General features: G+C 36.8%; 1 protein-coding gene and 1 long non-coding RNA gene across 2 annotated transcripts; both read left to right on the top strand.

The window, feature by feature from the left end:
- Positions 1–3,710: 3,710 nt before the first annotated feature.
- On the top strand, positions 3,711–7,421 carry LOC115924778. The gene is made up of 4 exons (XR_004064431.1): positions 3,711–3,868; positions 4,154–4,260; positions 6,060–6,132; positions 7,354–7,421. It is a non-coding gene; the product is annotated as an uncharacterized LOC115924778 (long non-coding RNA).
- A 2,219-nt stretch (positions 7,422–9,640) lies between these two features.
- On the top strand, positions 9,641–13,947 carry LOC115924521 (tubulin beta chain-like). The gene is made up of 3 exons (XM_030986854.1): positions 9,641–9,806; positions 11,684–12,019; positions 12,320–13,947. Exons 1-3 carry the CDS (start codon positions 9,750–9,752, stop codon positions 13,268–13,270), a joined length of 1,344 nt encoding a protein of 447 aa, XP_030842714.1. The 5' UTR covers positions 9,641–9,749; the 3' UTR covers positions 13,271–13,947.
- The last annotated feature ends 1,926 nt before the right edge of the window (positions 13,948–15,873 follow it).

Genomic DNA, 15,873 nt, shown 5'->3' with positions numbered 1-15,873 from the left:
TCAGCAAGAATGCTGTTATTCCCTATATAGGACCCTATATAGTGCGTCCCCGAAAAAACGAAACCGAGAATTATCGACGTTTGATCATAACTTAATCACAATTATAATTGATAAATTACACATATTTGGAAAGCTGAGATCCTCCTCTTTTATCTGATGTAACTCATATAACATGCATATTTCACGCATGAGTGATTAAGATGAATTTGAAGAGACGAAACCAAAAAGTCATTTGGCGGAAGGTATCTGAATTTCAAAGAGAAAATCACTTTTCCAGAAAGTTGAGTTTCTGCCCTTTCATATAACACCATATCCATAATTTTATCAAACGAATTCATTTTCACTGGCTGCCTGCCTTAGCAACACACGGAATTAAGAAAAGACTTAACTCCGTTTCGTTGACAATCGGCCGTAGACGAAAGACTTCATGCATGGCTCATTGTCAACGAAACGGAGTTAAGTCTTTTGACAATTCTGTTTTTTGCTACGGCAGGCAGCCAGTGAAAACGAATTCGTTTGATAAAATTATGGAAATGCAAGCACTACTTTAAACATACAGAACTTTGTTATTCCTGGCTCATTTTTCGTGATTGAGGTGTCATATGAAAGGGCAGAAACTCAACTTTCTAGAAATATGATTTTCCCTTTGAAATTCAGATATCGTCCGCCAAATGACTTTTTGGTTTCCTCTCTTCAAATTCATTTAAATCACTCATGAAATATACATCAGGTGAGTTGCATCAAATAAAAGAGGAGGATCTAAGCTTTCCAAATATGTGTCATTTATTAATTATAAATGTGACTAAGTTATGATAAAACATCGATAAATCTCGGTTTCGTTTTTTCTGGGACGCACTGTATAGTTATTATAACCCCAGCACTGTTGGATAGCCCTGCTCAGCAACAACGACATGTTATCGCTGGTTTTCAGAGGGGTCCACAGCAACGCAAAGTACACAATATACGAACAGTAAAATATAATTGAACCAATTTCAACAATATCAAAGAAAAACAAAAGGAGACAGGCAATAAAGATAATCGGAGAGGGGTGGATGTCGTTTTACAAAATGACCATATGATATTAATAAGGACAGTGCTTCGTAATCTCCGACTCTATAGGGCAGAAATTTTCGATTTAAATATAGTGACACTGGTAGAAGATTTAAGATCAATAGGAAGAGCATTAAACGCCTTTGCATAAATTTATATTTGAATGACCTTTTCAAAGATTTTGTTGGTGGCTTTGGTAATCGTATATTTATTTCCGAGGCGCGAAGGGTAGGGGTGAGTTACAGGCTCAAATTTATTTTTCTAAATAGGCAGGGATTAAGTCATTCAATATTTGATATGTTATTACAAAAAAGTTATCATGTCTTCTTTTTACTAAGAATTGCCAGTCTATTAAGGCGTTTGTAACTCAAGAACCAAAACATGGGATTCAGGTTTTATTCTTAATATTTTGTGATATTTGTAGTTTATCCGTATATTTCTTGAAAGCTGAGTTATAAAATAATATCACCATAATCAGATTGAGGAAGAATTAGTGCCATTATTTTGTAAATTAATTTAAAAACAAACTCACTTAACGAACGTCTTAATCTTCCAAGAAAGCTTACCATTTTCCCAATCTTTTTCAAAATAGTTTCAATATGCAACTTCCTATTTCAATTTTCATCATATATCAGACCAAGGTACTTAAAATGCCGAACTTGATTTAAAGGAGTGTTGTGTAGTTTGCTTTGACATCATTATGGCTGCTTCCTAAAAGGATACAATACAATTTTCTGACAATTGCACTTAAAGGTACTATGTCCCATTCGCAGGCCAAAAAAATGAAAAGGTCAAATTCCAACGGCATTTGAAAGATAATACTAATTTAGAACTTCCCTAAAAAAAAAAAAAAAGGGGGGGGGGGGCTTGAAAATGTCTTTAAATGGGAAAATAATAATAATAATAATAATAATAATAAACAAATGTACCATGCACTGAGAGGCTCTAGTTGAAATTATGGATCGAGGTGGCAGGAATAGCACTATTTTCTGAGGGGCGTAGCCCCGAAGAAAATAGTGCCATTTCTGTTGCCGAGGAATCCATAATTTTAACTAGTGGCTTGAAATAGTGCATGATATATTTGTTTAACATTTTTCAAACCAACCTTCATGAAAATAATAATAATAATAATAAATTATGTTAATCGCACTGAAGTAGTGTAGAGTGCAATGAGAGCAGCGCAGACGACAGTACCGCGACCGCGACCGATAGCACATTGATCTTGATCGATCGCATATATATGACGTCATCCGTGGTATAGTGCCATGGTATAGTTTGCACTATACCATGGATGACGTCACGGTTAAATCATAGCAATGTTATGTTTGGTCACATGATGCTATGTTGACCAATCGCTGAACAGGATTACATTGATCAAAAATATAATAATATTTAGCTTTTATATAGCGCTTAATACAAATGTCTATAAGCGCTTTACAAATATACTATTACCCCGGTCATTGGATTCAGTGCTTGCTGGCACACACTGTGTGCACAATCTCCACTCCCTGGGGTGCATTCCAGCCAGGCGTTACTTGACGCTCAAAAACTGTTTGACCAACAATGACGGTCGCATACATTAGTTGTCGAATCGACTTAAGAGCTATAGAGCCAGTAAGTAATAGTCTGATTTTCAGACCATTGTACCGAATGGTCATACGTTTTATGCTGCGCAAAGATTCAATCAGTTATATTTTGGCCATTACAAAAAGTGGGTTATTGATGTAGACAAATGATCATGTACCCTGTTCAGCTCATTTTATGTGTGTTATTACCAAAGAAGAAAAAAGCCAGTTTCCTTTCATAATTTGAATATTAGGACACTGCTAACGTTTACATTCCACAGATAGGACATACATGGCATATTCATGATTCCTGCAAAGTTCTACAGAATCGGCATGTAATTGTACTTGACACATTCAACTAAGTCGTTTATATAAATAATAAAAGAACAGAGGTATTAGACTATGAACCATTTTGGGACTCCACATGTTATAACAGATTCAAATGAAAGCTTGGAATTTACAAATATCTGACATATTATGCCTGTCATATAATTTTTCAAACATGCACAAGGGATACCAGTAATTCCTTTTTTATAAGCTTCGTAATCCAAATATCGCAAGTTACCATTCAAAAGCTTTTTAAGTCAACGAAAACAGCACTCGCATACTCATTTGTATCGGTTGCCTAAAGCCAGTGCTCTCTTCATGAATGTATATACTATGAGAAAATAAAATGGCACTCTTATGATTTTCCTTTTTTTCAACAGATCCTTTCTTCTCCTTTTTGACGATCTTCCCCAGTTTCTCTCTTTCCGTTTCTTTTTTTCTGTTCTTACTTTATTATGAAATATATTTGTTTATGATTATCATCATTATGCAAGAGTTTCATCAGGATGGCTGTAATAACGATTTTAAAGTTCTTTGAACGCAGCCAAAAGGAAAATTTACCTGTAACAGTTTCGATGTCTATATAGTTTATTATCATTTTGAAGTGCAATATGTTGAACAATTTTTCTTCACTTCTTATCCCATTTTCATTCCTTAATTTGTCAGTTTGTGTGAATTTATTCTTTCATATAATTTTGAGCAATGAAGCGACATAAATGAAATACAAAAGTATCCTATAATTGCCTCGTTCTCTGATTACAGCGATGGAATGATGAGCTTGCAAGTGATGCGCAGTAGTGGACTAACCAATGCGACTCGCCGACACAAATTTTAATGTGTTTGTGGATTCGTGGAATAATATGGCGGATTATTATAACTTCGAAAACAACAACTGTACCCGTGATTTTTGTTATCCTTACACTCAGGTAAGTTCCAAAGCCTAAAACCTGTTCTAGCCATTGACAATACATACAATTAACAACTAAAGTTTGATCATTTTAAAGTTTGTATCTTTCCTGAAAATGTGACAAATGCAGCTTCTATCTAAAAGTATTGATCAACAACGACCCAATTTCAACAAGTCCGCCTTTCATTCTTCAGTTACGAAAAAACACACAAAAACATTAAATCAAAGTTAGTAATATTATTATTTTCATTATAATTATTATTATCATTATCTTTATATATATGTTTTATTTTGGTACAAACAGATAGTGTGGGCTGCAACTTCTCTCGTTGGATGTGGCATGACTGAATGTGAAGAAATGGGAGACACTGAATTCGTGGGAAAATTATTCGTCTGTATGTACGGACCCAGGTAATTTTATTGTCATCATGGCATGATCATTGTTCCCATTTTCTCGCGGATATTGACACACACACACACGCACGCACACAAACACATACCCTTTTAAACAAGGTTCTAGTTTATAAATGTATATATATATTATATTTTGATACATGTAAGCAAATATACACTGTTGGTCATAATGGTGGAATAATTATTTTTACCCCAATTTATTGAATGATTTTGACAATGATTTATTCCTAATAGATCTATTCTAGATAATAGTATACATTCTTAGATTTTATTGAATGACAATTGAGGAGTGTTTGATTTGCTTGACTGCTAAAGCATGTGTGTGCTACTATGCTAATCAACTAGGGAACCTATGTCCTTAAGTCATAACTGACAGTAATGGGGATTAATACCTCATAAAAGGGCACTAATATAGCACATCGACACGGTTTTGATCCTGGGGGCTCCTAGTAACGAGGCCATTGCTTAGCCAATGAATCATGACTGTACGCAGCAGGCGCTAGGGTACGTCGACGCCCCCACAAAAACCAAAAAACAGAGAAAATGCAATACATTTTGAATAATTCATTGCATTTTGCCCCGACCCCCAACATAAAAAAATCTTCTATGTGGGCATGCCTTGAACCATAATGCATGGCCCTACAGAGGAATTTTTCCTGTTGGGGACTGGGGGGAAATGCAATGAATTATTTAAAATTTATTGCATTTTCACACATTCTCACACATCTTAAAAATTTTCCTCGCTCACTTCGCTTGCTCGCAGACAATTTGTTTAGACAATCAAACCCAACTGTAAAGCATGATGCTTAAGCAATATCTTGTATGGTGTAGAAAGTGAAACAAATATTGAAATCATCCCTAATAATTGTAATCAAAATGTAGGGGTATATACCAATGCCAAAAAAATGGTATATTTTCGCTTTGAGATTTCCCTTCTAGGTGCCCTTTTTTCTCGGTGCCCCCCCCCCACTTTCGAAGTCGCTCCGCCGCCCCTGTATATATATGTATATGTGTGTGTGCGCACGTGTGTGCGTGTGTGTGTGTGTGTTTTTTCTTTTTTCTTTCTTTCTCTTTTTCTTTTTCTTAAATGTCTTTTTATGTTCATGCCTTCTTTATGCGTGCATGTTTCATGCTTTATTTGATTTAAATAGTAAAAATTCATTTGTATTATTTAGATGTGAATGTAAAATCATGTTCTATATAATAATATTAACATGCAGATTATTTTATGTATTGACTTTGTTACTGTTATTTTTGTTATTGTTTGTGAAAAGCAATGGAGAAAATAAAATATCATTGAAAAAAAAAAAAAGTAGGTCGGCTGAAATGATCCAGTGAAATATGAAAGTTTAATGATATTACTAAATAATGCTATTGTAAACGTATAGAGCCACACACAGTCCAAGGACACTCATGGTGCTAGCTCTAGTCTGCAAGCACAAACCCTGGTCAGTCGTAAAAGTGAGTCTGCACTATAAGACTACCATAGGCCATGTACTGTAGCTGCTCCTATATTGAAACAACCAGTAGGTAGCTGGGCTAGACTTCTCTCAAGGCACAATGATTTCTTGATAAAGTGTCAAATTAGGGTCTGTGCCTGCAGACTACGCTAGCTCAGCAACAGTTCTCTCAAATACAAGTACGGTAAATCTTTATTTGAGAATAGAGTTATACATTGTACCATCATAAACCCCAAAACAATTTTGCAATATTTATATCACCCATTTCAATCCTCAGAGATGCTATTATTTACAGGTGTTCTATAACCCTTCACATTCACATTATGCTTCTTTTAGCTGGCTATAATGTCACGAGAGGGTTCTGGTGGAAACTTCTGGGGTGACAGGGGGCTTAGCAGGATGCAGAAAAGTAAGGGGAAATAATTTTAAAATATGCAACATTAGGGGAATAGGGAATTAAAAAACTAGGTTAAAGTGACTCGGTAACATTGTTGAAGGTTGATGAAAAAATTGCGTAGTTTTTTAATGAAATGTTACCTATTATATTCCTTTTACTGTACTAACCCTATAACATGCAAAAAAATCCCGAAAAAATTCTCAAACCACAAAGATATTTACGGTTTTCTTTGAAGGTGTCACTGTGCGACACCCTCTAACAGTGATTAACAGTAAATTCCCCCAACCATTCTTGAATTTTCCCAACCGTTTTTCCATGAAAATAAGACATAAGACAGGCTTTTAAAAATCTGTCAACACTTAAATATCTGGAATGGAATTTAGAGCCAATTCATTGCTTTGTAAAGATTTTAATTCACTTACAATGTAATTAAATTGTAATAATATAGTTGGGAGAATTAAGGAATCGATCAGATCAGTTTTTCCCAATTTTAAATGGTCTGTTTTCACTCAAACTTTCAGATTATTTTTACCAGTACATCTAGCATTGAAGTCACTACCTTAGTACCATTTCTTCTCATCTGAACAATGTTACAAAGTCATTTTAACCCTGCACATACGTAACTAATGACAACATTCTGTTGTTGTTGTTGGTGAGTACTTAACACACATGCACCTGTCACAAATAACACCTCCACAAACACTCACAGCGGGACTTCCATTAAATCAACTATAAACAAAAGTTCGACCCCCTCGACTTTTTTGATTAATTGGTTGGATGACCATAGCTCCTTGGCTGACCAACCAACCGTCTAGACATGTAAAGTTTTCATGGCAATAAACACAACAAACATTCCTTTTCCTGACAATCATTTCATGTAATGACCCATGACCAAATAATCAGAGCCAAAGGTCTCTGTCCATTGTTATTTTGGGATATTAAGGCTTACACTTTTCACAAGTTTCGTTAGAACCTGTCCTACCAAATTATTTCGTCCTACTGTATTCAAGGTATAGAACGACATGTTATATACATGTTCTTGTCTTTTGAAAAAGTGTCTTTTTATTTCTTGTTAGCAGGTTCGTAAACAAGTCAAGTGCTGTTATATTAAATATTTACTTTTATAAGTCGTTCCTTAGAAACATATTGTTTAGTATTTCGTTGAGGCACAATATCGTCATTTTTTTGTTCTCCTTTCACACATGGAAATGATACTTTCTTCATACTTTGCAGATCAAACCACTATGTGTATACTCATATGGGCCTGAACAAAGCACTAGGACAAGATCTCCCAACGGTCCTTTTTTGCGGTGCGGAGGGTCACAACAAATGACCCTGTGATTAAGGCCTCTTTGGCCATTCAGTAAGGTCACTGTAGCGAGAGCCTTTGTCATTGGTCGAAGTTCATCCAGATCTAGACCAATGATATCCATGGAGATAAACCAAATAAATCTGAAAACGGTTACTTCATAACAAGGGGACAGTCTCATCAGTTTACATTACATGCAAAGAGTATGCAAGGAGTAACTCCTTGGTCTATTTAGGCAATCACACATGCCCATAAAGTTGGAGTAAATGTATCTTACCTCTTTTCATTAAATGATTGTGACAATATGGTTTATTCTTAATTGATAGGTGACATTTATATATCATCAGAACTTAATTGATCAATCTCCTATGAGTCTTTTGATCAATAAAATTCCACGGTGAAGATATAAACTTTATTCATCAAGGATTAGTGCCAAATTTAATTCAAATTCATGTAATTTGTCCTATATATTGAAGTCCCTCATTAGAACGTTGTATTCCTATAGTTGAGCTTTAGAATGCAGCTATTGTCTGGAAAGTATGCCCAAGATTGCAAAAGAATAATGTGTAAAAATATCAGCACTCCATCAAATCAATAATAACATTCAGGGGCAGCTAGCGTAGGGGGGGGGGGCAGGTCCCCCACTCGTGACAAATATTGCTGCCCCTGATGAGGAAGTTACATCGCTTACTTTTGACTTTGAATCATTGTTTTGGGGAAATTTATAATAACTAGAAGATTAGAGTCATGTGAGCAGGTATAAAACGAGGATTATGAAAGATTGCCTGATGTAAAAATTGGAGTAGATTTAAATTTCCTTATGTCACTCTTCTACCTTTATTCACACGTAGTACTCGATTAATATTTGTTAAATTCTGTTTTTGAAATTGATAAATATAAAATGTCACCAACATGATTTTACCAAACTGCTATGCAATTCGTCTTTCCAATACAATCCAAATAGATATACTTATATAGCTCTTTCCGCACAAGCTCAATTATTATAACGAATTGAAACAATAACACCTGCGATTCCATATATTATTCTACCAAAAAGCATGATGAAGAATAATTTATAAGACAGGTTAAATGGTAGCTATTTTGTGTTCCTAATCAATTACTAAAATACACAACTTCGTGATTTTCAGGCTTTGGAGCCGAACAGATTAAATGTTATCAAGATGCTTGTTATGGTTCACTTTTGAAGTAAACAGGCAATGAATTGTCTCCCGGTTGCCAGGAGATGAATAGATTCATCAAAAATTCAATGAAGAGGTTTTTCCAGTAAAAATCCGTGGTATACAAATCTAATGAATTAGGATACGCAAAATTGCTCGAGGACGAGGTCGATCGGATATAAGAGTATATCTAAAGTATAGGTCATAATACGTTCATACCACGATGTAAGAAGCTACACATTTGGTTTTCATGTCACAACTGACCTTAATTATTCAGTTTTACTCGTCTAATATATTTCATATGGTATATTATAAGTCTGAGTCCTTTTCTGTTTTATCTATAATTTCAATTAGTGTTGACGTAGTCATTATTTTGTGTAATATCATATTCTTCTTTGCCGTTTACTGTCTTGTAATTCAATAATTTCAACATAGTTTCTTTGGTATCTCTCACTTTTCCTTCCTTTTCCTTAAGAAACATTAGGAGCGCTTTATACATCTTATAATGTATTATTATTGTTATATTAAAATGTAAAATATACATACATGTACGTTAATGCTTTGAGATTAGTTGTTATGTGAATAAATTGCAGATAGCAACTAATCTCGAAGCATTATTCTGTTCTGTATATATAACAACTAATCTCGAAGCATTATTTTATTCTGTGTATGATCTGCATAATTATAATGTGAAGTGAAATGTTCAGAATAAACTAAGAGCTCAGGTCAGAAACTCTAATAATAATAATAATTGAAGCAGAAACACAAAACAATGAAATAGAAAAAAAAAATAGAAAATGAATAAGCAGTTTTTTTTTAAACAGCACTTTTTAGTCTATCCCTGAACCATCTGCCTGATTTGAATAATGACCGTGTTTATGCATGCGGAAATAAGAAAAAAGGAGGATGGAAAAAATGCGGGCGTGTTTCGAAATCTCCATATAACGGCGGCACGGTTGCTCCGCACTGAGAAAAGACTTTCCGCGCCGCGCCATATTCCAGCATAGCATGCATCCACTATATAATTTACCGCACTCCCGATAACGTGTCATTTCCTGCTCAAAATTCACGGTGTACAGACGAGAGCACCTCTCTTGTGCATTATTTCATATTTGTGATAATTCGACTCTACTTATATCAACATGCGTGAGATTGTACATCTACAAGCTGGCCAGTGCGGCAACCAGATCGGCGCTAAGGTTAGTATAATACTTAAGAATTCTCTCCATTTTCTCTCTGTGAATATATTCCTCACTTGCGCTGCATGCTGCAACGGGGACCTATACACACAACTGCTTTGAGGCTACGGATATGTGGTTCATGTACTTAGTACATGTACACACAAATGTGCACACGTACAAGGCATGCGGTCTCAAATCAGGGCGTAGTCCATCGACCGTCCGATTCCAGTATCGCCAGCCATGCAAGCTGGAATAAGCGGGAAAGGGGAAATGGAACCTTTGTTCACAAGACTCACTCAAAGATTGTTGCATTTGTTTACTTGTTGGTTGTAAATGCTTATTTAATCTTCTGATTAGATCAAATAGATTACGCATTTCTCATGTAGAATCTTTTTTTCGCGGGTAGGGGGGTATAGAATGTAATCAAGTCGAGATACATGTACATGATTTTGACTGTTCAGTAAATTTAACCCTCTGGGATTATTTCCCGGGGTTATTTTTTCAATATTTTTTTTAGAGACATGAATTATGAAAGAAGATTGAAACCCAAGAAATATTATCTGATAATCTTTTTCAAAATCGTCAGCCATTTAAAGTCATCATGAAGTATATGATTATTTAGCAAGGAAAACGATATCCCCAAATTTGGCAGTTTCCTTCCTAGCCCCATTCTCCAATGCCATGGGAATCTCCATTTTGATTAAAGGTAAAGACCAGTATTGGAAACGCCCCAATTTCAAAAAATGAAATGGAAGCTCTCATTACCAATCATGTGAAAGAATATGTTTTGACTAATACATGATAAAAAAATTGCCGGGAAACTGCCTACTAATTCATATATTTGGTAAATTTGTTTCTCTCATGGTCTGTGAGAGATATAGGGTAGTCCCATATACATCTTTCTGTGTATAGTGCTTGTAACTTTACGAAGAATGGGCCAAATTTCTTATCATTTTGATAATTCCAGAACCTTGCAGATGCTAGATGCTAGATGATCAACCTTTTCTGATCGATTCCACAACGTTTCTTTCACAATGCAATCGCATGACCATAACTGGTCTTTACCTTTAAAGTTCAATGTTCAAGATGACGACTTTGAATAAGCTCAGTGATCAGCTGTGTGTGTTGGGTTTATTTTTGTGTGCCACACAAATCTGCCTGTAATAATGTATACCACATGATGTGGAATAACTAGCGCAAGATTAATCTGTTCTATTGTTCAAAAGGTGCTTAGAGTTAGAGATATTTAAATCAAGCTCAACCTTTCCCTCAATTGGTGCTTATTATATTGTTCAAAGTTGCACATGTGGCAAACAAGCTTACTGTGCAGTGATGAAAGCAACCAAGGTGTAAATATATATATTTTTTTTTTTGGGGGGGGGCTCAAATTTTCCCTCAGGTTGCGCCACGCCTTTTAAATTTCTTGGCGAGAGGCCTGATATTTCCTCTCAACTTAAGTAGCCTATGCCTAATTCTCTGGGCAGTCTGAAAGCCAAAATTCATGATTAGGTTTAATCCATGGAAAGCACACAGAACAAACAATGAATATGTCAAAGGTAGAATATCCCTGATTCAGTAGCAGTTATATGTATATATCAATGTCCAAGTATTGCACATTGTGCTTAAGCGGGCCATGCTGTGATTCAGGGTGTATTAATTTTACGTGTCTGTATCATGGCCTGTCGGTCTTATGAGTCATCTGACATCGGGTTCATGAACCACCAGATTACTTTTCTGGAAGCTTTACATTGGCTGTCTCGTGAGCTGTAGCCGATATCTCTCATCTCAAAACTTTCCAACACCAAGCGCTAATTTGAGATTTAGTGATTGTTGATTATGCATGTTTTGATAAGACTTGAGATTTAATGGTATTCATTTATTTTATTCTCTTTTAGTTCTGGGAGGTGATTTCCGATGAACACGGCATCGACCCGACCGGTACCTACCATGGCGACTCTGATCTCCAGCTGGAGCGCATCAATGTGTACTACAATGAGGCCACCGGCGGCAAGTACGTTCCACGAGCTGTGCTCGTCGATCTCGAGCCAGGCACCATGGACTCTGTCCGATCTGGACCATTCGGACAGATCTTCAGACCAGACAACTTCGTCTTCGGACAGAGTGGAGCAGGAAACAACTGGGCCAAGGGACATTACACAGAGGGAGCTGAACTCGTCGATTCTGTCCTCGATGTCGTCAGGAAAGAAGCAGAAAGCTGTGATTGCCTCCAGGTAAGCAGCTTTAATTGCAAAAATGACATATAATCCAAGATGTATGTAACAATATTTTGTTTGCAGATTTTAAACAAACAGCTCTACAGACCAAAATGTAGTAGGTAAATTGTAGGCACATAAAATTCTTAGAAAATAGTCTAAAGCAGTAAATCACCCCTCATGAAACTAGTTTGTACACAAAATTCATTATACATGTGCTTATGAAGTGAGAAACATTTAGTCAATGCATCTTTTGTAGCTTTTATGTTTACTCTGGACAATCTTTCACACTGTTTCTCAATTTGTTGGACTTTTCAGGGATTCCAGCTTACACACTCACTTGGTGGAGGCACTGGCTCCGGCATGGGAACCCTTCTGATCAGCAAGATCCGTGAGGAATACCCAGACCGCATCATGAACACATTCAGTGTCGTACCATCCCCTAAGGTTTCAGACACTGTTGTTGAACCATACAATGCCACACTTTCCGTTCATCAACTAGTAGAGAACACTGATGAATCTTTCTGTATTGACAACGAAGCCCTGTACGACATCTGCTTCCGTACCCTGAAGCTCACCACACCCACCTATGGTGACTTGAATCATCTTGTGTCTGCAACCATGAGCGGTGTCACAACCTGCCTCAGGTTCCCTGGACAGTTGAACGCAGATCTCCGTAAACTAGCGGTCAACATGGTTCCCTTCCCCCGTCTCCATTTCTTCATGCCTGGCTTTGCCCCTCTGACCAGCCGTGGTAGCCAGCAGTATCGTGCCCTCACCGTTCCTGAACTCACCCAACAGATGTTCGACGCCAAGAACATGATGGCTGCCTGTGATCCTCGTCACGGTCGCTACCTGACTGTCGCTGCAATCTTCCGTGGTCGTATGTCCATGAAGGAGGTTGACGAACAAATGCTCAATGTCCAGAACAAGAACAGCAGCTACTTCGTTGAATGGATCCCCAACAATGTCAAGACCGCTGTCTGTGACATCCCTCCTCGTGGACTTAAGATGTCCGCTACTTTCATTGGCAACAGCACCGCCATCCAAGAGCTCTTCAAGCGCATCTCTGAGCAGTTCACCGCTATGTTCAGGCGAAAGGCCTTCCTCCATTGGTACACTGGTGAGGGTATGGACGAGATGGAGTTCACAGAGGCTGAGAGCAACATGAACGACTTGGTGTCTGAGTACCAGCAGTACCAGGATGCCACCGCTGAAGAGGAGGGCGAGTTCGATGAAGAAGAAGAGGACGAACAAGAATTAGCTTAAATCCACCCTATCGATCACCAGCAATAGAAAAAAAAGGACCCCAGTATTCACCAACTCTTTAACACAGAAGAACTAACATTACCCAATACTTTCTAAGACTTTAAGGGAATTCTGTTATCGGTTGTGAACAAATGCTAACAATTTTCGCCAATAGTCGTACATGCCATTGCATATACATGTACATCCATGTTTGTGATTGTCTCAATCATTCAAAAAGAGAAATGTACTCTCTAGACTTTACTTCTGCAAAAAGATCTAAGTCATTATTTTGTTCATGTGGCACAGTCATATGATTTGATTTATTTATGAAACAAAGTTGTGAATTACAACGAAGTTCAATCATGAATTTATGATTACACAATTGATACAAAACTAGCCGTTTCAAAGAAAAATCTCTGTACACTCATTAAATGAGATGCCCCAAAATGTCGCAATGCTTTTCCTATATCTTCAGGACAACTCATATGATGGCAAGTTTAGTAATACATGTGACTTTGCAATTACGAATATGCAGTAACTCAGAATAGCGAAGAAGTGCATGTAATACTTGAACGTTGCCTTCATCTAATTCGCAATATATTGATTTAAATAAGATTTGTATGAAAAGTACTAACTTATTATATTTTATAGCAATGATGTGATCAATGACTAATAAATTCCCCAAACTGCAAATATTTTGAAAGATTGCCTTTTTCGAGATGTGTCAATGTTTATTAAAGGTCCTCTTGAAATGAATGCTTCTGTAATAATCTGATACAGTGGCTTTCAGTGTGTTGAGGAAAAAAGATGCATGTTTGAATAAGAGGAGGAGAGGGGGGGGGGGGGCAATATCTCTAGGCGTGCGTAATGTGTGTGTGTGTTTAGGGGTCAATGTGCTGAATATACCTGTCGTAAATGTAATTTATAAACATTAACTATGCCTTATTAGTTATAATCCCAAATTGATTGTCAAATGAATTTCAACTCTTTACATGAAACTAAAATCAATAAAAAATTTAGGATTTTTCTTTTGCTGATTAGAGTTGGGTACAATCCTAATTTTATGAATGATTTTGAGAACTTGCGTTTGATATCTAGATCAATGACAATTTGTCATAAAGACAACAGCAATAGACAGCCACCGTCACACACGCGAATATACTCACACACATACAGACACCCATCAACAAGCAAACACGAATGCATACACCCACAAAGACCCCCCCCCCCCCCCCGCAGTCATACATCGTTAAGGGCACAAACCCTGCATAACAGTGTCTGCAAAATGAGACAACAATAAACTCTATATTAAAGGGAACCTCACCCCAAGAAATAACTTTACTTATTCTGAGATATTTATTATATTTGTGCCCATTAATCTACAAGATTACCAACCGAAGTGTATGAAAGAGGCATGAAGCAATAAATGTACCGGGTGAATTCGTACATCGAGTAAATTTTCGGTAAAATTGCCGTTCAAGGGTTTTGGGTGCAAAATATCCATTCAATATTGTTTAAATATTGCCTTCAGAGGTTTAGATGGCAATACTTCAACCTAAATTTGCAAAAAAGCAGAAATATATGCTCTAATGTTCAATGTTAAAATGCATTCACGATAGCTATTCAGGCCTGATCAATATGAAAATTTTAACAAAATACATTTGTATCATCACGTATTAGTCAAAACATATTCTTTCACGTGATTGGCAATAAGAGCGTCCATTTCATTTTTTGAGAGGGGAGGGGGCGTTTCAAAAACTAGTCTATACCTTTAAGCTGCTCTAGAGCAGCCATAAACCGGCATATATAGTCTGTACCCATATAGAAATTTTGGTGGAATCATAAACTAGAGCCTACGCTTGCAGACTTGAAACCTTGGTGCCTTGACGTCTTATTATTCTCAAATTTTATTTCCCTCTCCAACTTTCCTCCTCTCTTCAATCTCTCTTTTCTTTTCTTATTACTTTTCTGTCATGCTTTATCATTCGATTGGGGACACGCCCCAACCCTCCTCTAGTCTCGAGTTATGTCATCTTGTAGGATTATATCACACGGTGGTTATGGTGATCCTTGTAACGTGCAGACAAGGAGAAAACAAGCTCTGCTCATAAGCCAACGTGTCATCGAATACGTGGAGATTTTTTTCTTCTGTGAAAGTCGAATAATTGAGGGGTCTCGTATTAAATAATACCCTTTCATACCATGCTCCATTAAACAGAGCTGAATAGCAGAGGATAAACAGAAACCACTGCTTAATTTCAAAAGATTTTCTTCGAGAAGAAAAGATTTCCTCGTCTGTTTTTTTTACACCTGAATGCATGATTTGGCCAAGAAGATTTTACACGGCCTAGCAATAGCATGTAGTTTTTTAGTTCTAGGTTTGTTTCCTCCCTGGTACTTGAACAGAAGAGGCGAGTGTTGTCGCCGTCTGCTATATGCATTATGCTTTCACAATGGAAAAGCGAGGTCAAAGGTCACATCCCTGAAAGAGTGGAAAACTCATTCCATATAACATGTATAGAGTCTAGACACACAAAGTATATTATGTGGAATGAAACTTTACTTCACAAATGGATAGGCCCAATACACGAAACGTTAATTAAATGCATAATCATGTACGTTGT

This window comes from Strongylocentrotus purpuratus, unplaced genomic scaffold, assembly GCF_000002235.5.
Source record: "Strongylocentrotus purpuratus isolate Spur 01 unplaced genomic scaffold, Spur_5.0 spur5_scaffold_16, whole genome shotgun sequence".
Lineage (NCBI taxonomy): Eukaryota > Metazoa > Echinodermata > Echinoidea > Camarodonta > Strongylocentrotidae > Strongylocentrotus > Strongylocentrotus purpuratus.
Note: the sequence above shows the minus strand (reverse complement) of the source record. Positions and strands in the feature narration are given on the sequence as shown.